The sequence below is a fragment of the Balaenoptera physalus genome (genome assembly GCF_965194825.1).
Source record: "Balaenoptera physalus genome assembly, chromosome: 2".
NCBI classification, from domain to species: Eukaryota; Metazoa; Chordata; class Mammalia; order Artiodactyla; family Balaenopteridae; genus Balaenoptera; species Balaenoptera physalus.
The window spans coordinates 65818644-65845470 of record NC_138883.1 but is presented as its reverse complement, the minus strand read 5'-3'; the positions used below and the strand labels follow the sequence as shown (position 1 = coordinate 65845470).

Below are 26827 nucleotides of genomic sequence, written 5' to 3'. Positions count from 1 at the left end.
GAAGCAATAGTCACATTTAAATTTTGATTGAAGGGAAAACATCTAAGTGGAAATGCCACTGGGGTCAAATAATTTTTGTATCCCACTATAGAAAGATCAGATTTACTCTAATTTTCTTTTTTATACAGGGCTAATATTTTAGGTCTGTTGTTTCACTTGAATTATGCTTATGATTTTTTTAACATATAAATGACTAAGTTTGCTGAATATCAAAGAAAAGACTCTATGTTTAGTTATCCAGGGGGTTAAAATTGAAATGCCAATATTGAAAAAGCTAATTTTTGCATAGAGGAGTGTAGTAGTGCAAAATAGTATGAGGCAGGCCCATAGGCCTAAAGTCAGAGTAACTAAAGCTGTTTTAATATAGATTAAATATTTTCCCAAGCCATAATACCATCAGTGTATCACTCCTGATTATGCAAGTTTTGGATTCTGAATATTTAACCTATTTGCCAAGATGGTTTGTTGTCTTATTCCATTGGGTCATGGTATTGGAAGGAACTGAACCTATTGGCAGATAATCATCAAGTGCCCCTTGAGTACCTGCTCTGTGCTCAGCAGAGTTCTGAGATTTGTCTATACAGAAGTAGCTCAGGACATGACCTTCAGTCTCAAGGAGTTTGCAAGCTATATGGAGTGATATATTAAGATAATATTGACATAGATGAGAAAATAATTATTCCAAGCTGTGTTTGGGCTGAAAATGACAGTACCAATTAGAAAACTAAATGCAAAGCTGCAAGATAGTTGAGAGGTGAGTTTGTGCTCAGTTCACTTTTATATCTGCTCAGTGCTTGGGCAGTACTATGTAGTAAGTATTTAATGAACATTTGTTGAACAAATAAACAAATGTTAATATAAATTGTGTGGTTCTATTACTAGTGTAAGAATCAAACGAGAGGGAAATCACTGAGGGCTGAGTATTCAGAGGAATCTTTATAGAGGAGTTTCAGACTGAATTTTGAGATATTTGGTGAGGGCAATAGAAACCACATTCTTTCATTCAATCAAAAAATATTTATTGAATACCTACTATGAACATAGGCATGGTAACATATGTGAGCAGCGAATATTCTTGAGGCTGTTACTATAGTGAAGGTCAGCTTTGGAGGAACATTAAATTAAATTTCAGTCATTTTTATATGACCAGATTAAGGAATGCCTTAGAAGTCAGTCAGGGGACTTCCCTGGCAGAGCAGTGGTTAAGACTCCGTTTCCAATGCAGGGGGCACGAGTTCGATCCCTGGTTGGGGAATTAAGATCCCGCATGCCACATGGAGCAGCCAAAAAAAAAAGGTCAGAATAATTTGAAGAGAAAATGACCATTGAAAGTTGTTTGTTTATTTGTTTTGTTTTGTTTTAGTGAGAGGAGTAATTCAATGAAAGGATTTATTTTAGGAACCTTGGTTTGAAAGTGGTATGTAGGATTATCCTGAACATGTTGTTGTTTCTTCTGTTTTTAAAAAAGTCTAGGGATAGATTTTTCACAAACTGTCATGGGGGTCTATGAGAATGTTCTGTTGCCCTTTTAATAAAAAATCCTTTTGTTATATCTTAACTACTTTTTCCTGTTGCAATGTAATTCCATTTCTTGAGTTTGGAGTTCTGGAAATAGAGAACTTTTTCCTTGTTCTAGTCATAGTAACTTCCGAAATGCTATAGAAAATAAGTCCCAATATAGCCTTTTCCTCACCTGGTAAAATAACTCCAGCTCCCTTGACTGTTCTGAAATGGTTTGTTTCTTGAGCGTTAAAACACATTCCTTGACTGTTAAACTCTAATGATATCTAACTAGGTTCTCTCACATGGCCCTGATTTCTCCCTTTGTTTTTACACTTAAGCAAGAGTAGGGATAGTGACAATTACTTCTGAAGATTAAAGAGCTAGACGCTCCTAAAATAATCCCATTTCAAGAGCAGTTTTTGCGGGTAAAGAAAAGTCAACCCTGTCCAATGCAGGATAAAGAATTCTTTATCTGGTGGAAGCTCAAATATTTTACATTCTCTTTATTCCTCACCATATCACCATCATCATTTGTTATGTTACTTCCTTAACTCTTTTTATAGCTCTTGTCATCCCCAAGGACTAGAAAAAGACTTACAGCAATAAACATCCAGAGAGACGTCCCTTCTTCCTTAGGACACCTATACATCTAGATACGGACGAGAAGGGTCAACTGACATGCAAGAATAAAGACAAGTTAGCTGAGAACTCTAGGCAAGTCCTGTCCACTGGATGGTGTTTCCTGATGGAGCTTTAATGGGCCCAAATGGCCTGCTGGACCTCTCTAACCAAGGATTCCATTCATGGAACTTAAGCTGTCAGTTAAAGAGCAGTGCTCAACTGAAATTGTCAAGGGTGTAGAAAAGGCTAGAGAGGAATTCAGGTGTCTTTGTATATTAAAGGTTGTTCTTGTGAGATCACTAACCCACCTCATCCAAACTGATGCACATTAAAATGGATTTGTTACAAAACAAAAGGACAGAATATTAGGGGATCCAAAATAACCCACGCCCTTCTGCTCTTTTCTTGTTTTACAGTCTGAAAGAACCCACTTCAAATAAGGAAGGGAGTCCAATTTTCAAAAAGCAATTCTCCCTTTTTTTTTTTTCTCTTTCTGAGTGACACTCACACAGTAGCAGTGGTAAAATAAACAACAATGTGTTGGATTTTGTTTCTCTTTATCTATATGACATTTGTGTCATCACCGTAGCTCTAATCCATATTCAGGTCTTCATGTTTGGTGTGCAGTAATATGTAAATTATCTCGCCAGCTGCATGGAGCAGTGTTTGTTTATTCTATTTCTTTTGGCACTGCACAGAACTGAATTTCTGCCAAAATGGGGCTGCTTCAGGGAGCACTAATGCTCCAGGAGGAAGTTTTGAAAGGAAACGCACATCATAAGTCTTCACTCTGTGAAGCAGCAAAATCAAAACAAACTTTCTGTTTACTAAAATATCGGTATTATGAATATAAAATAATGTGTTTGTTAAAATATAATGAGCACGCTGCCCATCTCCAGGACGCCTGGTGTACGTGGGCTTTGGAAATGAGGGCACAATGCTGCGAAAGCTAGTGTATTTTTATTCTTGGAAAGGAAGTAGGTGAAATGAAATAGACAGAGACAACATCTAGAAGTTTAAGGGGAAAGAAATATTTTAACATGCATATTAATCTCTGGAAGCACATGGCATTTACATGCATTTAAATGTGGACAGCTGTGGCGTTTAAGTGTTAAAAAATTTCATTAATGATGCATAGAGCTATCTACTTCTGTTGGCAGGCCTTTCAGTCTTCAATCTGACACTTCCTTTTTTATCCAGCAAGCTAATTTCCCCTCTTTTGTGAGGAGTAACTGTTTTCACACTACTGCTTACCCAGCAAGCCTCCTTATTGTTTCATGGTTAATTATCTTCTCCAGCTTCACCTTCCCCAGCAAAGGAAGCAGGGCTATGCCTCCCCAGCACTAATGAAAGCTGGGTTTTATGGGTACACTGTGTAAATAAATGCAAGGTCTGATCAGACAACATAATAAACGAGTTCCTAAAGTTTATGGAGTCAGAGCTCATCTAGTGGTTTTACTGAATAATGAGGGAAAATGGTTAATTTTGTGGGAGGGGGGACTTTAATTTTGGAGAAAAAAAACAAACTCTTTGTTACCTTAGTATAGAACCTATCCGTAGATAAACATAAGGGATCCCTGTTTATCTAAGTGTTCCCCATTCTTCCTAATAACAGCAATGATATCTGCCAGGAGAATGTCTTGCATGGAGTAGGCCTTTGAAAAACATTGTTGATTTGGTAGGAGGTGGAGGTCACTTGGCTTTATATTTTCCTGATTACTTGCCATTTATTAAGGAAAAAAAAAAGTAGCCAAGCTTTCTGTAGTCAAAGTATGCCTCAGTCTGCACTGACTGCAAGGAAAGCAGAGATGTCACAAATGCTACCATGGTCACGTGCTTGGAGTAGTAAATTGAGCAGGTCTGGCCCAGGTGATTAGCTCCACTGGCCATCAGTATCTTGCCTCTCTGGACTATAAACTCAGTATATTCTATTAGTTGCCAGCTCAAGGGCCCATATCTGAAGAGTTCAGGGTTTGAAATTATTTTTGGTTGTTTGTTACATTGAAAAAGGATTTTAAGGGATTAAGGTGACCCTAAGCCTCTAATATTCTTTTTTTTTTTTAATTTACAAAGTGAATTCACATTTTGAGATCATTTTTCCTCTAGAATGAATTTTTCTTTTTAACGTCTTTATTGGAGTATAACTGCTTTACATTGTTGTGTTAGTTGCTGCTGTATAACAAAGTGAATCAGCTATATGTATACATATATCCCCATATCCTCTTGCGTCTCCCTCCCACCCTCCCTATCCCACCCCTCTAGGTAGACACAAAGCACTGAGCTGATCTCCCTGTGCTATGCAGCTGCTTCCCACTAGCTGTCTATTTTACATTTGGTAGTGTATATATGTCAATGCTACTCTCTCACTTCGTCCCAGCTTACCCTTCCCCCTCCCCGTGTCCTCAAGTCCATTCTCTATGTCTGTGTCTTTATTCCTGTCCTGCCCCTAGGTTCTTCAGAACCATTTTTTTTTTTGTTTTTTTAGATTCATATATATGTGTTAGCATACGGTATTTGTTTTTCTCTTTCTGACTTACTTCACTCTGTATGACAGTCTCTAGGTCCATCCACCTCACTACAAATAACTCAATTTCGTTTCTTTTTACGGCTGAGTAATATTCCATTGTATATATGTGCCACATCTTCTTTATCCATTCATCTGTCGATGGACACTTAGGTTGCTTCCATGTCCTGGCTATTATAAATAGAGCTGCAGTGAACATTGTGGTACATGACTCTTTTTGAATTATGGTTTTCTCAGGGTATATGCCCAGTAGTGGGATTGCTGGGTGGTATGGTAGTTCTATTTTTAGTTTTTTGAGGAACCTCCATACTATTCTCCATAGGGGGTGTATCAATTTACATTACCACCAACAGTGCAAGAGGGTTCCTTTTTCTCCACACCCTCTCCAGCATTTATTGTTTGTAGAATTTTTGATGATGGCCATTCTGACCGGTGTGAGATGATACCTCATGGTAGTTTTGATTTGCATTTCTCTAATGATTAGTGATGTTGAGCATCCTTTCATGTGTTTGTTGGCAATCTGTATATCTTCTTTGGAGAAATGTCTATTTACGTCTTCTGCCCATTTTTGGATTGGAGTGTTTGCTTTTTTGATATTGAGCTGCATGAGCTGCTTGTATATTGTGGAGATTAATCCTTTATCAGTTGCTTCATTTGCAAATATTCTCTCCCATAGAATGAAATTTACATTTCTTTGATTTGGGAACCGTTGATTTGGGTTACAGTTTGAATTAAGGTCCCAACATTTAAAACTCTCAAGAGCCTCCTTCATGACAACCCAGGAACAGAGCTTCTATTCCAACGAAGACTGAGTTTTTAAATCTAATCAGAGCTCAGAATCATTACTATTTTTCCTTTGAGATCTCAAAAAAGAAAATCCCCCAGGGATTCTACATTTTTTTAAAATAAATTTATTTATTTCATTTATTTTTATTTTTGGCTGTATTGTGTCTTCATTGCTGTGCACGGGCTTTCTCTAGTTGCGGCCAGTGGTGCTACTCTTCGTTGCAGTGCGCAGGCTTCTTATTGTAGTGGCTTCTCTTGTTGCGGAGCACGGGCTCTAGGCATGTGGGCTTCAGTAGTTGTGGCATGCAGGCTCAGTAGTTGTGGCTCATGGGCTCTAGAGCACAGGCTCAATAGTTGTGGCGCACAGGCTTAGTTGCTCCGCGGCATGTGGGATCCTCCAGGACCAGGGCTCGAACCTGTGTCCCCCCCACACCGGCAGGCAGACTCCCAACCACTATGCCACCAGGGAAGCCCAGGGATTCTACATTTTTAACATGTCTAAGGACTCTAAGAATCAGAAGTATAAAATCTCTTGGAAACTTACTTCAAATACATTTACTACCTTCTAGGAAAATTCATCCTGAATTTTCTAGCCTAAAGTGTAATTTGTATATTCTCCAGTCATTTTTATGGAAGGAACAGTATAGCTCAAGGGAGCTATTCTAGCAAGTCTGAGGTTTTTCAGTTCTCCTTAAGTCTAAAAGCAGTTGTCTTTAAAGGAGGCTATTAAAACAAAAATGTAAATCAAATCAAGTCAGATGTATAAACAAGGGTTAAGCCATTTAAGAAAACAAATCATAACTGACTTCCTTGTTAATCATGTTAAACATTGGGCCAATCAGATAATAAACTGAGAAAAGCAAGAAACAAGTTTGGTTGACTGGCACAAATAAGATGGAAAAGAGATTAAAATGGTATGTACCATTTTTGGTCATTCCAACATTTTTCTTGGTTTTTTTCTCTGAATGGTGAGTTGTAATCACACTATTAGAATTGAATGGAAACAAACAAAACGAATCCCATACCCCTATTTATCTGAGAGGAGCAAACCATTAAAAACAGCAGTAGCTGGGACTTCCCTGGTGGCACAGTGGTTAAGAATCCGCCTGCCAATGCAGGGAACATGGGTTCGAGCCCTGGTCTGGGAAGATCCCACATGCTGCAGAGCAACTAAGCCTGTGTACCACAGCTACTGAGCCTGCACTCTAGAGCCCGCGAGCCACAACTACTGAGCCCGCACGCCACAGCTACCGAAGCCTGCCCACTCAGAGCCTGTGCTCCGCAACAGGAGAAGACACCACAATGAGAAGCCCACGCACTGCAACGAAGAGTAGCCCCCACTCACTGCAACTAGAGAAAGCCCACGCACAGCAACAAAGACCCAACACGGCCAAAAAAATAAATTAAATAAATAAATAATAAATTAAAAAAAAGAAAACAGCAATAGCACAATGTTGGTTCTTAATGCGGACCTTTAGAGAGTGAAAAGACACAACAATTCTCTCAACTACTGGTTTGGCCAAAAAGTTCGTTCGGGTTTTTCCGCAAAATAGTACCAAAAACCCGAACAAACTTTTTGGCCAACCCAATGATATGTACTTCACAAAGGACACTGATCCTGGACGTGAGCGAACTTTGTCAGCTGATATTTGGCTTTGCAGGCAGACTTCAGCGTGTTGGCAAAGCTCTCCTTGTATATGAAGCTACCTCAGAATCATGACACAAATCTGTGTTCTTAAAATTCAGTCTGAAAGTTGGGAAACTAAGTCTATGTCAGTAAAACTTCACTTGTTTACAAGACTGTTCACCTCCTCTTTACTACAAATATGCTTTGTAGGTTTTAAAAAATTGTAGGTTTTATTAATGGGAGCTCCTTATCATAAAGGGAGGAACAAGAGTATACTTCTCGCTAAGGCAAAGATGAGGCAAAAATTACATCCCAAGGCACAAAACTCAAATGTTATGTCAACTTTTGACAGTCAAAAGGCAAACACCAAACAGAATGATGACAGAAGAATGGGGCCAGATGTTATCATTAGGGGAAAAAATCGTTTATGCAACTTGGCACGTGGGTCTGTTGTCATTCAAATAGTTTTACCATGTGGCAGAATGTAGAAAATGCCACCATTTTACTGTGGTCGGGTTTTTTACAACTTTATTGAGCTTATTTTTCTTTTGTACTTCATTTTATTGGTTTCAGTTCTACACAGTACTGAAGAGGTCAGATAAAGAAATTCGTTTTATTTAAAAATCTCTTCCCAAGTTGTTTTTTTAAATTCATTTTTAAATAATCCTAAATGTAGATACTTTCTTGCAACTCTAGGGAAAATTTTCTGGAAAACAGACTAGTGACTAAAAATAGAAAAATAAGCCAATTTTCCTATTCAGTCTGTTCTGAATACAATAAAATTTCAATGTTTGCACATAAAGCAATATTTAAGATAAAATAATTTATTTTCCAGTGGAAGTAGATTATTTTTCTAGTTATAATACTTTTAATGAAATATTCAGAGTTGGGTGGGAAAACAACTTTTTCCTACAGTGGATGCTTAACGAATAATGATTTATACAATAATTAATTTGTTTAAAAAATAGCTTGATGCAAGGCATTCATGTTTTGCCACCTAGCTTTAATATACCAACACTGAGGTTACTGCATCTAAGAGTTATTTAGACATTTTGACAGTATCTAAATTTCTTTAATTTATTGGCACAAACATGTTGCCACTTAGTCAAAATAGTACTGTGACACCGAAGTTATAGAAAGGGCAGAAAGAAGTGCTTATAATTTGTGTTTCCTTCTTTCTTCTATGGAATTCCTCCTTACAGCCTTACAATCACCCTGTTTATAGAACCTTAAATTTCTTGGCAACCTGTTCTTCACACAAAAAAATCAAACTTAAAAGTATTAAATAGGAATTTTTTGTTTTTTTGTTTTCAAATGGATACAGAGTCAGGATGGGTTACTGTGTCTGAAGTTGAGGGAAGAGATGTTAGAACAATTGAAGAGTTTCCTGTACATTCTATGGCCTCCACGGTTTCTCCACTTGTGCTCTCCTTCCACGACTGGTGCTGGAAGACAAGAAAGTGGTGAATAGCACCTGGTAGGACCAGGCTCCCAATTTCAACAACAGCTTTCCTGTGGAACCTGGATTCCTTCAGGTTACTCTCAAGCACATCCTGTGCTCCTTTCCTCACCCACCAGCCTCTAGGACCTGCCCTTTCCAAGGCAACAAATGACTTTCTTCTTGCTAATTCACTGGCTTTCCCTCACCTCCCATTCTTCTTCTCTTCTCTGCTTCTATAACACTCTTAACCACCCACTACTTTAAAAGGATTCTTCTCTCAGTTCTCAGAATTTCATACCAGTCCTACTTGGATATTCCTCCTGTGTTTCTTTTGCTGGTTGCTCATCCTTCCCTTGAAGGTACCCACAAGGCTCTGTCCCATCTGCCTTTGCTTCTTACTCTTCCCTCTTCTTGCAGTATCCCCCTCCTCCAGCCCTTTCTCTGAATGCCTTTCTCCTCAATGTAGCCTATACAACCTTCAAAATAATAGACAATCAGGCCTCATGTGGCTAAACCTATGGTAGGAGAGTCTGTAGGGTGAAAAGAAGCAAGACAGAACTGTGGGTCACACTGTCATTTAACAGTCGGCTTGAGTGGATTTTACAAGGAGGCTTAGCATCAAGGTAATCAAAGGAGGAGAAAATATCAAGAAAAATGGAGTCAAATGCTGTGGAGGAATCAAGTAAAATAAGGGCGAAGGAGAATCAGTTGGACTGGGCTGTCAGAAGGTCACTGTTGACCCTCCCGGAGGGTTCAGCAAATAAGGGCTCTGGTAGTCACACTCTTTCTCTCTCCTCAAGAGACTCTTGCATCTAAATGAGTGAAGCTGAACTAAGGGAAGTATTATACACAGGATGGTCTGTCCTTCAACATTTCTGGGAATGATGAGCATGCATTCAGACCAAACAAAGAAGCCTGTAATAAAAAATTATCTTTATTGATAATATATGTACAGTGATGTAAATGAGTTCAGAAATATCTGTTGTAATATTTTTGTAAGCAAGTTCCTCAACAGAGCGATGGTGTCCTGTTATGTTTGATGATGTTACAGGTTCAGGAACTCAGTAGGACTGAGGACTACTATTTGCTTGGGTTTTTTTGGGTTTTTTGTTTTTTGAGGTTTTTTTTTAGGTGAAATTAACATAACATAAAATTAATCGTTTAAAGTGAGCAATTCAGTGGCATTTAGTACATTCACAATGTTACATAACCGTCACCTCTATCTAATTCCAAAACATTTTCATCACCCCAAAAGGAAATCCCGCACCCATTAAGGAATCGCTCCCCATTCTCCCCTCCCACAAGTCTCTGGCAACCACCAATTTTGATTCTGTCTCTATGGATTTACCTAGTCTGGCTATTTTATATAAATGGAATTAGACAATATATGGCTTTTGGTGTCTGACTTCTTTCACCTAGCATAATGTTTTTGAGGCTGCTAGCTCTTATAACTGAGCAGTAGTACCAGTTATACAGTCAAAAATTCTACATGTGGTTTTGTCATGGCAAAAAAACCTCAGGACCTTTCCCCAGAGTTCTTCAACTATTCATGAGACCACAGACAAGTCTTTCTTTGCTCATTAAATAATTTTTTGAGAACCTGCTCCCTGCCAGGCACGGTTTTAGTTGCCAGGGCACTAGTGGAGACAGGACAGAGGAGCCCCTGCCCTCATAAAGTTTATAGCTGGGAGGAAAACCCCTGATTCTCAACATTGAACTCTCTTTCGTCCCTGGTTCCTATTGAAAACTAAGGCAATTTTTGCTATTGTAAAACTTACTTTAAAACAACATCTAATGGATTTTTCATTTTCAGCTAATTCAGAAATATCTGTGTAGCCAAGACTAGGAAATACATCCATGTCAGTACTCATTTTAGTGAGATTTGTGAGATGACTTTGGGTTTTACTTGTCTGTTTTGAGTTTCTGATCAGCTTTGTTATTGAAAAAGAGCATTCACTAGAACAGTTTTTGATCATTAGTGTGAGATAGAATTTCAAAGCTTTTTCTGAGCTGAGACAAGTTACTTTAACATTATTGTCAATCTGATAGATAGTGAGCAGGATTTGATTGCTCTAATGTGTCAGTTGTGATAGAATTTCACAGACAATGGACCTGCCTTTTGAAAAAAAAGATTATTTTCAGGAAATAGAAAGTCCTTGAGCTATGGGCCCTGCTGAGGGCTGGACAGGCGTCTTTTCTCATCTGGCTATTCCTAAGGGATAAGCCCAGTGAGGACATGCAAAGACAAACCCACACCCCATTTACAGTGCAATGAGAGTGAGTTAGGGGCCTAACTGATGTTGATTTCACTGGATTCCATGCATGTGGTTGCACTAAAGAGCTTAGTCAACAAACCACCAGTCTTTTTTTTTTTTTAACTTATTTATTTATTTTTGGCTGCGTTGGGTCTTCGTTTCTGTGCGAGGGCTTTCTCTAGTTGTGGCAAGCGGGGGCCACTCTTCATCGCGGTGCGCGGGCCTCTCACTATCGCGGCCTCTCTCGTTGAGGAGCACAGGCTCCAGACGCGCAGGCTCAGTAATTGTGGCTCACGGGCCTAGTTGCTCCGCGGCATGTGGGATCTTCCCAGACCAGGGCTCGAACCCGTGTCCCCTGCATTAGCAGGCAGATTCTCAACCACTGCGCCACCAGGGAAGCCCCAAACCACCAGTCTTAATGCAAACCTTGATAAGGTTATTTAACAGTCAGCTGCACTATCCTCCTCTGTCTTCACAGGCAGTATATGCTGACAGCTGCAGTCCTTGTACCACTACTGTGTGTCAGGCCCTTCCCATAGGACTTTACAGACATCTTATCATTTAAAGCTCCCAACCGTCTCTAAGATAGACACAGCGTGCTCTGATTATCTTGAATAGATAAATGGTGGAACTGAGGCACACAGATGTTAAATAACTCGTCCAGGATCATACTGCTAACCTGTGAAGGGGGGGATATCCAGGATTCAAACCCAGATCTGTTTGCCCAAAATCCTAAAATGGTTGATAAACAGTGAACATTTTTGCTTTGTATCCAATTTTGCTTTTCATCTATATTTTTTCTTGCTAACTCTGAATCTGTTCTCCGCCCAACAAGCGACAAAGTACTACAAACTCTGAATTCTCATAAAAGCTGTCTTTCTATTTATTAAGGACTAGCTCTTCCTTATGGTTGTTGATGTTGTTTTTAAAAAGTTTCTACCTCAGTCTAATTTGGGAAAATAATTATGCATCTAATGATCAGACACTTTGGTTTTTGCATTTGGAGGGGTGGGAAAATATTGCATCAAAAAAGCAGAGTGAGTATACGAAGGGTGGAATATCCCCTCATTTAAATGGATTCCCCCACCCTGATCTATATATTATTTTCTCCCTGTTTCTATCACCGCCTCAGGCTTCCCTGTGTTCTGCTTTTTGCCCTAGGGTAAATATGCTTATCTTTATTCAATTACGGTTAATGCTGTTTATGTTTTTGTTATTTTTATTTATTGTATGTTTTTGTTGTATTCTACTTTTCCGCAGATAAATCTTTCCTCCCAGGGCTTTGCAAGTGGTGTTGCTTAATAAATTCCTGGATCTAGAATAAACAGGGGAACACAGATTGCAAGACCTCCTAATTCTTTTGGCCATTCTGAGCACCAGAAGTTTGACTGGAACATTCAGTTCATCCTAGTCTTTTTGAGATACTTTAGTTTTTCAAAAGTTGCAACTTTTTAAAGGAAATTAAAGGAATTCAGAGGTAGCTATATCAGAACTCTGTTGGGTTTTTGTTTTATAGAATGTCAGGTTCCTTCATCTCCACTCTTTAGCTGATAATTTGTTTCTCATTGCTTATAAAAATCTACCATTTAACCTGAAATATTATGAAAATACTAGAAATGCAATCCTGGGATACCTAACTCAAAGTCATGCAAGTACAGAAGGAAATTAATTTAGATATGTATTACTTGCTGCAACTGGAATATTGGTTCTTTCATCATCATCATCATATTTCTCCAGCCACTTTTTAGTTACTTTCTCTCTATATATTACACTAATATAAATAACCTGCCTCCAAGAATAAAAAATAAAGTAACACCAATTAATTCCACTTGGTCTTGAGCAGATCTGTAAAGATGTGTGTGTGTGTGTGTGTGTGTGTGTGTGTGTGTGTAATTCTTTATATAGAGCCCTTGGTTTAGGCCAAAATTCTGCACCAGTGAAACAAGTTTGTAAATGAAAGGACTTTGCACAAATGAATTTAATTCAGAATTATCTCTGGAAAGCCAGACTCTCTATTGGAACCTCATGTACTACTCACCATCCTTTTGGCTTCACAAATATTCTTAGATTTTTTTTCTAAATCCATACTTGATTTATCACTTTATCAAAGACAGGAACGCTTGTGACTTTTTAAAAAGTACCAGACAATTCCTCTAGAGAAAAAACAACAACAAAAAATGCTTAACTAGCTTGAGGATTATTGGCTATTTTGGGCTATCATCAAAGAGAGCATTTGACCAAATAATTTTCCAGCCAGTTAACATCACTCTGTACATATGTCTTTTTTTTTTTTCAAAGACAACTTTTTTGTTATATAAATATTGTAATGTCCTTCCTCCTGGAAACTTTTCCTATTTTTTGCCCCCAAGGTATGTTTTATGTTTGAAGTTAAATCTTGAAGAAATGGAGATTTTATTGAAAATATTGACAGAATTTAATTCACAACAGAAAAAAAGTGAATGAGGGCAGAGTGAGTAGCACTTCTTTAATATGTAAAATTTAAAGTCTAAATTAAATGATTTTCTAATGGATCTTGTCAGATATTCCCTGCAGTTGACATAAAAATTTTTTGGAAGTTACAATAAATTTAAGAGATTTATAGGAAGAAAGAATTAAGAAGGGTAAAGGACAATATTACATACAAAAGTTTAATCTTCTCCTATGGAAATTTTCCACTCTAACTACTTTATTGAGCAAAAGATTAGTTCTTTTAGATGCTGCTGCAAGTTTTATACTTCTGTAGGCTTGCATTTGTAAAGCCATAAAGGCAGCATTTGGTCAGAAAATGACTGTGTCATGGAAGGCAAGTCCGAATTACAGGCATCACTTGGGCTAAGCTCCCGGCGCACATCCAGATGACAAGGTTCCTGCAGCTAGTGTGAACCCCCGGGTTTGGGACTGTCACGGAAAATCTGTGCTTCTAAATGTTAAAGTCAACCAGAGAGTCACAGAGAGAACTCCTTTGAAAGACGAGTTCAATTATTTATTAGCATTCTCAGAGTACAGTGTCTCCAAGAGAGTATTTGAAATTAATATACTATTTGATTAGACTGATTGATTGTTTCTACAGCTGAAAATTTTAACATTCATTAGCCATACTAACTGGTCATTAGTACTTCCTTTATCAGCAAGCAAAGAATAAACAGAAATTCTAATAAAAATTCATCACGGTGAACATACCCCATACCTAAGCGAGCGTGGTGATGGCCAGTGTACTAGATTAACTGCTGTAACGTTGGCAGGGAAGATTCTGTTATAACATTTAAGAATATCCCTTAATTAATGTTTACTTTGTATCTGGACTCTTTTAAACTTAAGTAGGCTATACAGATAATCTCTTACATATCCAGTATAATAAAGTGCTAATGGTTATTTTATACTTAATGTGTTGGTGTGGTATCCTTCAACTATTAGTTTCAGGAAGGACTGAGGACTTCTTAGGAAAGTTCTGCGAATGTGCTGCTGGTAAAGCCTTTTTCCCACTCCTGAGGAAGAAAAGCATCATGGCCTGTTTTTCAACCAGACTGTTAAAATAATTCTGAATCGTAATGCAAATATGCTCACCTGTTAATACTGTGGGACACCTCTCTCTACCTACCATGTCATGAATCCCTTGTGGTTTTTATAATTTTTTTAAAATTTATTTATTTTATTTATTTATTTTTGGCTGTGTTGGGTCTTCATTGCTGCGTGCGGGCTTTCTCTAGTTGTGGTGAGCGGGGGCTACCCTTCGTTGTGGTGCACGGGCTTCTCATTGCGGTGGCTTCTCTTGTTGCAGAGCACGGGCTCTAGGCGCGCAGGATTCAGTAGCTGTGGCATACAGGCTCAGTAGTTGTGGCTCGCGGGCTCTAGAGCGCAGGCTCAATAGTTGTGGCGCACGGGCTTAGTTGCTCCGCGGCATGTGGGATCTTCCCGGACCAGGGCTCGAACCCGTGTTCCCCACACCGGCAGGCAGATTCTCAACCACTGCGCCACCAGGGAAGCCCGCCTTTGTGATTTTTAGAGCAAATTGAAAGGAATGATGAGAAGGGTTCTCCCTTCGTGAATTAACTCAAAGCCACTCTAGAGCAGTTCTCCATATGCACTGAGAATTATAGCTGCGTTATACTGACTGCTTCCTCAGCCCTTCACAAGCATTAGCCCATTTAGTACTCAGAATTACCTCCAAAGATAGATAGTGCTCACCCCCTTGAAAAAGTGACATGAGGAGACTGCTGCTTGGAAAGGTTAAGCAACTTGCCCGAGGCCACGCAGCTGGTTAGCAGCAGGTCAGCACTTCAGCCGCTCTGCACCGTTCTAGAGTCCTGTTCATCCACCTGGCTACCCCGCATAAGCATAAGCTGAACCGCAGGGTTCTGTTTGAGTCTCTGTTTGTAGGTGAGCCTGTCAGGGCCTGCAGTACCTATATCACCTCTCTTGGTTCTAGCATGAATCCAGACAGCTGGCCAGCAAGTGAGGTTGGTGGAGGAATACAGAGTCCAGGAGCCCATTCAGCTTCTATGTCCCAGAATGTGTCAAGCTCCACCAAGCAGGGTTAAAATCAAGAAGTCCAAGGAAAGATCAAGGTCCCAACTGTGCAGGCAGAGAGCAGCATAAGAGAATCTGGGCTACTTCATCCTTGGAGTCAGGAAGTCCTCAGATAGTTGTTATTGTCGGGCTGCAGGTGGGCTGGAGGAGGAGGTTAGTGCCTGTTAGAAATAAGGAGGCAATAGTGAGAGAAGTTAACAAGGATCAAAGTGGAGTCCCTGTCATAGAGAGGGACTGGGGAAGAGAGGGACTGAGAGAACTGTAATTAAGAAGCTGCCCTGCAGCACTGGGGCCTGAGACTCAAGGTCCAGAAAGATGTAGGTAAGGAAACCAGTTGGAGGTTGCTCATCTTGGGTCTGATTGGGAACAGAGCCAGATTCTGAAGAAGAAGAACCCTGAAAGGGAAGACAGTGGAAAAGATAGACACGTGAGAGCCTCTGGCCTGTGAATGGCTCTACAGGTAGATACAACTCTATTCTCTTTTCCCAGGCAGAAGCTGCTTCAAGTGGAGAACCCAGGAATAGAAGCAGGAGGGGGTTCACCATATGTGGCTGCAGATAGTACTCCATTATGAACTCCAGAACTGAGATAACATCAGAGTGAATATTCCCTAAAAGATGTCATAAGCTATACTCTTTTTACCTTTATTTACCTGACAGTTTTATCTTCACCCAGTCCAAGGTTAAAAATGTATTGATAGAAGAATCAATAGGAAATGGCTAATTCCATGTATTACAATTTGACTGTAATAATCTTACATTTTAATCTATGCTATTGCCCTCAGTGACAAATTACTATTGATAGAAAAGCATTTTTCAATAATTTTGGATGTTATTCCAGAGAGGAATAGAGCTGATAATTATGCTATCTTTCAAATTCATGCTTGGGGCAAATTTCTTTCCTGACTCTTCCAAGAGATTTTGAATGGATAAAATTTTCATGTTTGTGTTCCCTAATTCTTCTTCTTTTTTTTCCCCTTCTCCTACTCAGGAGACTTTGAATGTGATTGATCCTGGCTTGATGGACCTAAATGGGACAAATGAGGATGCCCTGGAATGGGATGAAACTGACATAAGTAACAAGTTAATTAGTTTGAATGAAGAATCGAATGACCTTGATCAAGAATCCCAACCTGTCTTGCCTTCCTTAAAGCTTGAAGAGACAGGTAGTGAGGACCCCGGTTATGAGGAAGAGGCAGGTGACCACGGGGAATCTCAGTGTGCATCGAGTATCACTGCCCTGTCCAGTCCACACATTTACCAAGTGTACAGCCTCCACAATGTTGAGCTCTATGAAGACAACCACATCCCATTCCTGAAAAACAATCCGAACTTCACGAGCATGACACAGTCTAGTGTTTTAACTAAGAGTCTCAGTAAAGACTCTTCATTTTCATCTACCAAGTCTTTGCCAGATCTTCTAGGGGGTTCCAATTTGGTGAAACCCTGCCCATGCCACGGAGGAGACATGAGTCAAAATTCAGGCAGTGAGAGTGGAATTGTCAGTGAAGGAGACACCGAAACCACTACCAACTCTGAAATGTGCTTGCACAATGTGGTGGATGGGTCCCCAAGTAACCCTGAAACTGAACGTCTGGACCCACAAATGGGAGATGCAGTTAACGTGTTAAAGCAAAAGTTTAAAGATGAGGAGGAACAAATTAAGCTTCCAAATAGCTCTCAGTTATCCATTTCACCAGTCGGTTGTGTAAATGGAAAAGTTGGAGATTTAAACAGTGTTACCAAACATACCCCTGATTGTTTGGGAGAAGAATTACAAGGAAAACATGATGTGTTTACATTTTATGATTACTCGTACCTCCAAGGCTCAAAACTCAAATTACCAATGATAATGAAACAGGCACAAAGTGAAAAAGCACATGTGGAGGATCCCCTGCTTCATGGTTTTTATTTTGATAAAAAATCCTGCAAATCTAAACATCAGGCTACAGAGTTACAACCAGATGCACCTCCCCATGAAAGGATTTTGGCAAGTGCATCTCATGAAATGGATCGCAATTCATATAAAAGTGGTGATGTAGAGAAGACATTCACTGGCATGCAGAATGCCAAACAGCTCTCCCTTTTATCTCATAGTTCCTCTATTGAGTCTCTTTCTCCAGGGGGTGATTTATTTGCATTGGGCATCTTTAAAAATGGCAGTGACAGCCTCCAGCGAAGCACTTCTTTAGAAAGTTGGTTGACATCCTATAAAAGCAATGAAGATCTTTTTAACTGTCACAGCTCTGGGGACATAAGCGTGAGCAGTGGCTCAGTTGGTGAACTGAGTAAAAGAACATTAGATCTCCTGAATCGTTTGGAGAATATCCAGAGCCCTTCGGAGCAAAAGATAAAGCGAAGTGTTTCCGATATCACTCTTCAAAGCTGTTCCCAAAAGATGTCTTTTCCTGGCCAACTGTCATTGGACATAGCATCTTCTATCAATGAAGACTCGCCAGCATCTCTTACAGAACTTAGCAGCAGTGATGAGCTCTCTCTTTGCTCAGAGGATATTGTGTTACACAAGAACAAGATCCCGGAATCAAATGCATCATTCAGGAAGCGCCTGCCTCGTTCGGTGGCCGATGAAAGTGATGTCAATGTCAGCATGATCGTGAATGTCTCTTGCACCTCTGCCTGCACTGACGATGAAGATGACAGTGACCTCCTCTCCAGCTCGACGCTCACCTTGACAGAAGAAGAACTATGCATCAAAGATGAGGATGACGACTCCAGTATTGCAACAGATGATGAAATTTATGAAGAGTGCAACTTGATGTCAGGGCTGGACTATATAAAGAATGAGCTGCAGACCTGGATTAGACCGAAGTTTTCCTTGACAAGAGATAAGAGAAGGTGTAATCTCAGTGATGAAATAAAGGGCAGTAAGGATGTAAGTAGTAGTGAGATGAACAATTCCTCTGACACCCTGAACATAGAGGCCCTTCTAAATGGCTCCATAAAACATCTCTCCGAAAATAACGGAAATAGTAAGAATTTACCCCACACCTGTGAGTTAGGGACAAAGGGTGAAAATAAGAAAAATATTTTCAAAGTTAATAAAGATCCATATGTGGCAGACATGGAAAACGGCAATATTGAAAGTATTCCAGAAAGGCAGAAGGACAAACTGAATGAGATTTCAAAGGAATCAGAAAATCTTGGTCCAACTGGGAAAAGGATTTCAGAGAGTGAGCATTGTAAGTGCAAAGCATTTATGGATAGCTCAGATGATTCAAATATTGCTGGAAAGGAATTTGTTCCCCAGATGGTTAGACATCTTCCAAAGAAATGTCAAAATCACCACCATTTTGAAAATCAAAGTGCTGCTTCTACTGCCACTGAGAAGTCTTGTCCAGAACCGCCTTCAGAAACCAGTGTTATCAACAGACAGGACTCTGAGGTACTGAAATCTTCATCTGATGATGCACCACATATGGCTGGAAAATCTGCTGGTTGCTGCCTAGCACTTGAACAAAACGAAACAGAGGAAAATGTTTCTATCAGTGACAACGTTTCCTGTTGCAACTGTGACCCAGATGTTTTCCATCAAAAAGATGCCGAAGATTGTTCAGTACATGACTTTGTCAAGGAAATCATTGACATGGCTTCAACAGCCCTGAAATGTAAATCTCAACCTGAAAATGAGGCAGCTGCTCCCACTTCATTAACTCAAATCAAGGAGAAGGTGTTGGAACATTCTCACCGGCCCATCCAGCTGAGAAAGGGGGACTTTTATTCATACTTATCTCTCTCATCTCATGACAGTGATTGCGGGGAGGTCACCAATTACATAGAAGAGAAGAGCAACACTCCACTGCCACCGGACATGACGGACTCTGGCTCAGAAGACAAGGAAGACACCGAATGCTTCTTCGAGGCCTGTGTTGAGGAGGCCCCTGCTGAATACCCGTCCTGTTTCTCCAGCGCTCTTCCAACCGCACCTGCGGTTCCCAGTGACGCTCCAGGGCCACTGCAAGCGGCAGCAGGCCCTTCCACGTTCAGTGACACTTCTCTCCCCGTCGATGATGCAGACATGATGGCTCTTCCGGGTCCTCCCCCTCCAAAAAGAGGTGATGTAGGAAAGGAAGTGCATGGTTTACCCCAAGCTTCTAATGTCCATGGAGAAAGCTCAGAGTTAACTACTCCTTCAAGGCTGAGCGGTGAAGAGGAGAGTTCAGAAAACCCAGATGAGTCTGGAAGGCCAGAAGAACAGGATGCTTCTTCAGCCCAATCTAGAGTTCCCGGATTCTCCTCGAAGGCAAAGCCGCCAAAAGACACGGCTGCACTGCATCCCAACCCCAAAACTTTAACCTGTGAAGAAGATCTTCTGAACCTTCATGAAGAACGACATAGAAATATGCATAGGTAGAATGTAACCCTCTCCAAGCATGAAAATCATCTCATTGAAAGGTACGTATAGTCCTCATGTTTTAATATATATATATATTTGATATATTTTAACATATATTTAATATATACATACTTAAAATATGAATTTTAGTCAACAAAGCTATGATAGGAGAAAAGACTAGTCAGGATAGCTGGTCATGGCAGATATTTACCTGAATAAGACATTTAGATGAAAGAACTACTCCCAACAATGCAAGTAACTATGAAGCAAAAGGGGGAGAAAACAGTCACAATTGACATTTTTAGTTACATTACCTTTATTACATCGTTATGGCAAGAAGAATAAAAAATTTGAGGAAGTAGTCAAATAATGTAGGGCCTCAAATTCTTCCATTAAGGGAGGAAAAACGGTTCTGCAAATTGCAATTATACCCTCTGATCAGAATGCATGCACAGTGACAGCGGTCCCCGCTTCAGCTTCTGTGCACAGAGATGCCCGCTTCTTTCAGTGCCTGGAGATGAACAATGATTAGGTTAAAGGCTGCATCTCCTGATCTGAGCCTTCCTTTAACGCTTCTGTCTAATGTAACTATCATCACATTTGCTTCCCCGGTGGAACGCTGTGCTGTCACAGCTCCTAATCATGACCAAGTCTGAGGATTCAAATAGGAGGGGAAAGTTGATGTTAAAGAAGAGGCTTTTATTTATCCACACAGAGACTGAGAACAGGCTCAGAAAGCAAATGCAGAGCGAATACGTGACAAGTTAATGGTGTTTTGATAAGAACAGAATTTTTGAATTTTGCCTGAAGGTGACAGGCTGATTTCCATCCAATTTTTTTAAGAAAGTCATTCTACTCCTCGTGTTTAATAAGACAGCTATTGATTGATAATGCTGATATGATGATACAGCTCTAAAAGTGACACAAAAATTCTGTTATTTCCCGTTTCTAAGCCCCAATGATGAATATACTTTCTCAATCAAGTTTAAAGAAGAAAATTTCAGATTTTGAATGTGAGAGTTGTATTTCACCGAAGTGTGAGGTACTGAATGCCGTCTCCACCCGTACTCCAGAAGCTTAATGCAGTAACCTAAACTCGTGCTATAGGAAATGAATTACAGAAGCAATCTACCCTAATTTGTTAACTTATTCAAATAACAGTTATTACACTTAACTATGCTAAAGATTATCTTTTTTGTGGCAGATTGTTTATTTTTTGATGAGCCTAATTACTGATTTTCTAAAAGTAATTTACATTTATTACAAATACATCTTTTAAAATGTGACAGATAAATGTTGTTCCCATAATGTATTATGAAAAAAGTTACTATTTAAAAACACATTATTTAATTTGAAAGATGAATGGCAAACATCATTACTTTTTTTCCTGCAACACCTGTGCCCTCAGCTCATTAAAATGTGTGATTCTGTGTAGAGCTGCTAGAAATGGGGAGTGAGGGGGGGAATCTATACCATATATATATACCCTAAAAATAAACTCAGTATGCAAAATTGAAGAAAAGCATCCTACTTACTAATATAGCTCAACTAATTTTCTGTGTTTCAGACTCTATTTACAATTGGTTGCAAGGGAGAACAAAAGTAGGAGAGAGAGAAATGTATTTTCTGTGAAACATGTCCACCCTATAACCACATTCTCTATCAGTATGCAGTAAAACTGACCAGCAAGGGAGAACAAATGTAGGAGAGAGAGAAATGTATTTTCTGTGAAACATGTCCACCCTATAACCACATTCTCTATCAGTATACAGTAAAACTGACCATGAAGGGAGAACAACTGCGATTCCATAAGCTGCTTCAAAACAAGTTCTATTAGAACCAATTGTACCGCCGGCTCTGCTAACCTCCGCAAAAGGGCTGGTAGAGCCTGGCTGATTTTTGTTTTCTGAAAGGGGATCAAGGCTTGGAAACAACACCACTCTGAGCACGACATCATGTGACTGTGACCCTCAAGTCACCAGTCACGCTGAGATCTGGTCTCAAGAAGCTCTGGCACTGGAGAAGCCTATGGGGTGCACTCCTGCCTTTTTGATGCTCCGGGGATTTCTTCTCTCCCCTACACAGATATAGAATTGGAATGAAATGTAATGACTCACAGCTCCATCTTTAGACTCAGGGATGGGAATATACTGATGGATCTGTGTAATCCTCACATTTTACAGGCATGGACAGTGTAAAACTATCAGCCAGCCCACTTTCCAGTTAGCAATATTTTGTGGGACCCTGTGGTTCAATGCCTGGCTGATCTCAGGCAATGGGAGAAGCAGCCTGATTTTACTTCTGCAGAACTCACATCGCCCCCCAGTGACTTGTTATCAGCCTAAGGCCATTTAGGTAGCCATATTTACTGGGCCTATTCAGTTTTTTTCAGTATCATATAGACAGAACATCTGGATGCCTAAACTTTTCACCAGTCATTAACACTGGGCACCTGGTATAAATATTTACATATTGTTAAAATACTACCAACCAGGACAAGTTATTTAATCTCAAAATGTTGACATGCCTTCTGTGTTAAATGTCAGGAATACATAGCAAAATTATTTGGTAAATAAGAGGTTTCATGTCTATAAAAGCTTGATTGTTGTCATTGTTCTTCCTATAAGAAAAAGCTCTACTTTTTTAAGCCATTTGAAAACCGTCAGCTGGGGTGCTCTTTATATCAGGAAAATAAAGTTCACCAAATTCAGTTTGCTTTTTTTCCCCAGAAGTAAGTTCTCAGATGATGAAATTATTGAAATGCCTTCTAGAAGAGCTATAACTTAGAATAGCAGTTACAGTCTGCAACAGTAACAGACTTTTTTTTTCAAAATTTTGGAACACATTTTTCATTTACTGTGTTCTAATTAAAAACCCACTGAAACTGAGAAATTTTAACATGATCTAACACAGTATGCATTTGCACTGATTTCCGGGTACACTGCTGTGCTTTTCACTATTTTCATATATGTGTCACGTTTCTACAAAAGTAGAGAGGTCAGTTACAGCAAATCACATCAAAGGAAAGGTAACTGGATAGATCCAGATATTTCTGCCTAATTTGGAGGAAGCATATAATGTTTTTCTGGGGAGCCTCCTAGGACCTGCCTAAGAGATGTACTTCGCGCTCATCTTTTTGCTGTATTCTGTATTCCTCATCATAAGCCTCTGATCTTTGGTGAATGATTTAACCCTAAACTTCAGGCTGGATAAATCCTGTGGTACAAAAATTGAACTCATCACATTCAGCCAGTGTATACACTTTTTTACCTTTTGGTTTGCTCTGCTCTTTGGGCTTGTTTTAGTGTGCAGGGGTACCGTATTTACTTAGGATGTATATATTTCCTTCAGAACTTTTTAGCTCTATTGCCTTTCCTGCTTTATTGGTCTGCAAAGAGTTGGCCTATAGATTTTAGGTTTTAGGCAATCACTTGTATTCGTACATGCTCAAGTATACACATATACTGTAAAAAATGCTGCTGCTCAGTTTTTACAAACTGGGAAAGCTGTAAAAGCAAACGTTTCTCATGTACACAACACATTCTATTAATTGGATTGACATTAAGTGTTTAATGTGACCCAAAGCTGACCAAGCAAGTTTAAGAAACTACTCTCGGTGATAGAGTATTAATTTTTCACTAAACAACATAGGTGTAATCTTATCATATTTACCTTTAAAATCACTTTAATAAATCAAGGTCTTGGTGGATGTGAAGTGTTTTTTAATTATCTAGCACTTCTGAATAACGAGCCCTGCCATGCCAAGTAACAAAGATTTTATTGGGCATCACCCATCTCTCTCTCTCTCTCTCTCTCTCTCTCTCTCTCTCTCTCTCTCTCTCTCTCTCTCTCACACACACACACACACACACACACACACACACACACACACACACACACACACACACACACACACACCCCAGATCTCTGTCTCAACCAGTTTGTCCTGCCCCTTTCCACGTGGGCCAAGTTGAAAGTCTTGATTATGCAGAGGAATTTAAATACCATCATTTAGTGAGACCATATCTGCCTCACCTAAGGATTCCCTACTCAGTGGCCAGATTTCAAATGAGTCGTGTCCTCAGCATTTGAACAATGCACCATGCTTTCTTGAGTTACTGCGTTATTTTACTGTACCAAATTTTGTCCCATCTGTTCCTGTCTGTCTCTCCCTGTTCTTGATAATTTGCCTTCTCTCCCCAACATCCTGTGGCTCCAGCCAAACCACAGTTGCTCAAGTTTTTCTGGCTCTCAAACAGGTTGCAAGATTATAGAGAAAGAGAGAGCAAGACAGAAAGAATGAGAACATTTACTTCTAGAAGGTCAGTAAAGCAACCTGACATCAGACATCAGACTTCAGAACTCATTTTAAACCCATACAAGCAAGAGCCTGCTATATTTGAGAGCTGGTCAGAGGACCTAACGTAATTGTACCCTGCATTGCCTAAACCTGGAATTTAATTGTTCCTCACACTCGACAGGTCGCTTTTAGCTACTCAGAAATATGAAGAACCAATTGAGTTTGTAACAAATTTGTATCTGAGCCATCAGATGTACAGAAATAATTGAATCATTCTCATTTGCACAATGCTGTCTGTGCTTTAAATGAAATGCATTCCTATTTGAGCTAGAAGCCCCAGTTGTATCCTTTTATAGGCAAGGGACTGAAGCATTTGGGATTATCACAGTTATGAATATTTCCCCATTATAAAATAATGGAATTGTTCAATTCCACTGTCACACATATAGTGATTGAAGGGAAGGTTAAACCCGAGGGTCAAGGCTCCCAGTTTGTGAATCACTGTTGATATTTTGCTGCATCACTTGGCATTGGCAGCCTCACATTTTCATATTGATTTGAGACTTCTTGAGTGTTCAAAACTGAGTTCACAAGCAAAAGAGTAGGTGAGATCCAGAGAAAAGATCAAACTTGATGATTTTTCTTTTCTTTAAAACCATGTCTTTTTAAAATATATATTTTTTTCACATTGATTCTGAAACATTTGGGCTATTAAAATCACTGTATTTTATGTATCCTTTTATTTCAGAACATTAGCAAGTAGTTCTAAATGGCAACCTTCATTGTTCTTCAAAGGGGCTCAGTTTTGCAAATGAAACAGACACTTCTGAAATCTTTTCTTGTCACTTTTGTGTTTCTTGTAGGTAAGCCTGGCTGCAACTCAGGGGTGGCCTCATATTTCCACCCTGGGCTGGTCTCTGGTTCCATCGTGTCACTGCCATTTGTTACATTGACCTCTCCCAAGATGAATCTTTCTTCCGAATGCGGTTGTCCACATGAGCCTTGTGATCTGGATGTGTGCCCTGGTTCTCTGTAGGTGGTTGTCTTTGAAGTTCAGCAAAGCTGCTTGTTCTCCCATGGATTCCTGTCCCAAGCTACCTCTACCGACCCCACCTCTCCAGAGAGACTTTTCAGTTTGCCTTCTCCCCTCCCCATCTACTCTCTAAAATTCTGCAGTTCACCAAATTGATGGTCCATTAAATTCACCTGTCTGGAATGACCCCCTGCTGGTACTTGACCAATTTCACGTTTCAGTCTGGATTTTTTTTATGGTATGGTGCCTATGTTCATGGAAAGAGGTTTATGTAAAAGGCCAACATTTGATTTGATTGCAGCATAGAGAAGAAACCCTGGCCCTTCTTTCAAAATTAAGCAACTTTTAAAAGCGCCATTTTATTTATTTCCTTTAAAAAATAATAATCTATGCAGCACTTCAGGAAACAACTATATGGTGTTGTATATTATAAACTGGTGACATTCTACTATTAAATTATGTACAACATTTTTGTTTTTTATGCTTCTTGAGGTGGCAATGAGAAAAAAGTTTTTTAAAAAAGTGTGCCTTGCTGTATTTCTTATACCATTTATTAAAAAGCTGCTTTCACGGTAAAATTATGTTGGTTTGAAAGGAGGAAATAGCAAGGTTAAGATGTGTGAATAATTTCTGTATATATGTATAACCAAGTACAAACACTGATGTATAATGACAGTATAAAATGCTTTCATTTTTGTGATGTCTAGTGATGTGGAAAATATAAGCCTTAAATCCATTAGATTGCATGGTAATTAAAATTGGCATAATAAACATAGTTTATTGGGGGAAAAGGAAAATTAGTGATCTCTTCTACCTGTGTTCTTTACCAAATTATTGCATCTGGTTCTGGAAAAGTGTGACATGTAGCAGCTTCCAAAGTATCCATATTGTATGAGACTTAAAATTTCTTAAACTATACATGATGCTTTCACAATTTCCAAAATCTTTCTGGTAACTATAAAGATCTTGGAACACAAATGATTAAGTGCCAGTTCCCCTAAACCAATAAAAATTTATCCTAGATATTTTATTTCTACTTATCATTAATGGTTTAGTGTTGGGTTTCAGGATACCTAGTATATCTTGTATTTATTTTATATAATTATTTTGAATGGGTTTGATGGAAGGATGGTAGAGAAGTATAAAAAAAGTTGATTATTTTTTGATTTAGACTATAGATTTCAGGTGTATTTATTTTGTGTAAAAGAAATTAGCTAAGAAATATTCCATTTAGTCTTTACTGCTCTTGTTAAATGTAGTTTTGAATTTATATCCTAATACCTACTAAAGTGCCTGACACATAGTAGGTACTGAATAAAAATTTGCTGAATTGAAGTATTGAATTAGGTAATATGGATGACATTTATCTATTCATTTTGAGAAACCTACACTAAAACACTTATAAACAATTAGAAAGATGACGAAATGCAATATAAAACCATACAATATATAATCAGTTTATATCAAATTACAAAAAGAAATAATGTAGATTCAGATAGTCACAGTAATGACAATCATTCATTCAACTGATAATTCATTAACATCTTTTACCTGCAAGGCATTGTTCTAGATGCAGGGGATGCAATGATGAACAAACAAAAGCCCTGCCCTCGGGAGGGTTACCTACATTACGTACGAGGTGGACACACAGTGAGATTCAGTAGTTGTCCTGTACATGAGGAAGAGAACAAAGCAGTGAAAGAGGCACAAAGACAGAAACAGCAATGAAGGACAAGGAGGAAAAAAAGGGTTAAAAGAGAGTGGAAGTTAGTAGAAAATAGTGCAGCTTTATTGCAGGGATAGTAGGAGAAACAGTAAATTGTGAGACTTAATGAAGGGTATTTTAAAATGTTAGGT

General features: G+C 39.2%; 1 protein-coding gene across 7 annotated transcripts in view; it reads left to right on the top strand.

Annotated features, from left to right (window-relative positions):
• Window positions 1-26313, top strand: part of AKAP6 (A-kinase anchoring protein 6) — a 583646-nt gene extending 557333 nt beyond the window's left edge. For all 7 annotated transcript variants that reach the window (XM_082451989.1, XM_082451988.1, XM_082451985.1 and 4 more), the window contains 2 exons: window positions 16275-19696; window positions 24801-26313. In XM_082451989.1, coding sequence (XP_082308115.1) covers window positions 16275-19655 — 3381 coding nt within the window. In that variant the 3' untranslated portion in view covers window positions 19656-19696; window positions 24801-26313. The remainder of the gene's footprint in view (window positions 1-16274; window positions 19697-24800) is intronic.
• The last annotated feature ends 514 nt before the right edge of the window (window positions 26314-26827 follow it).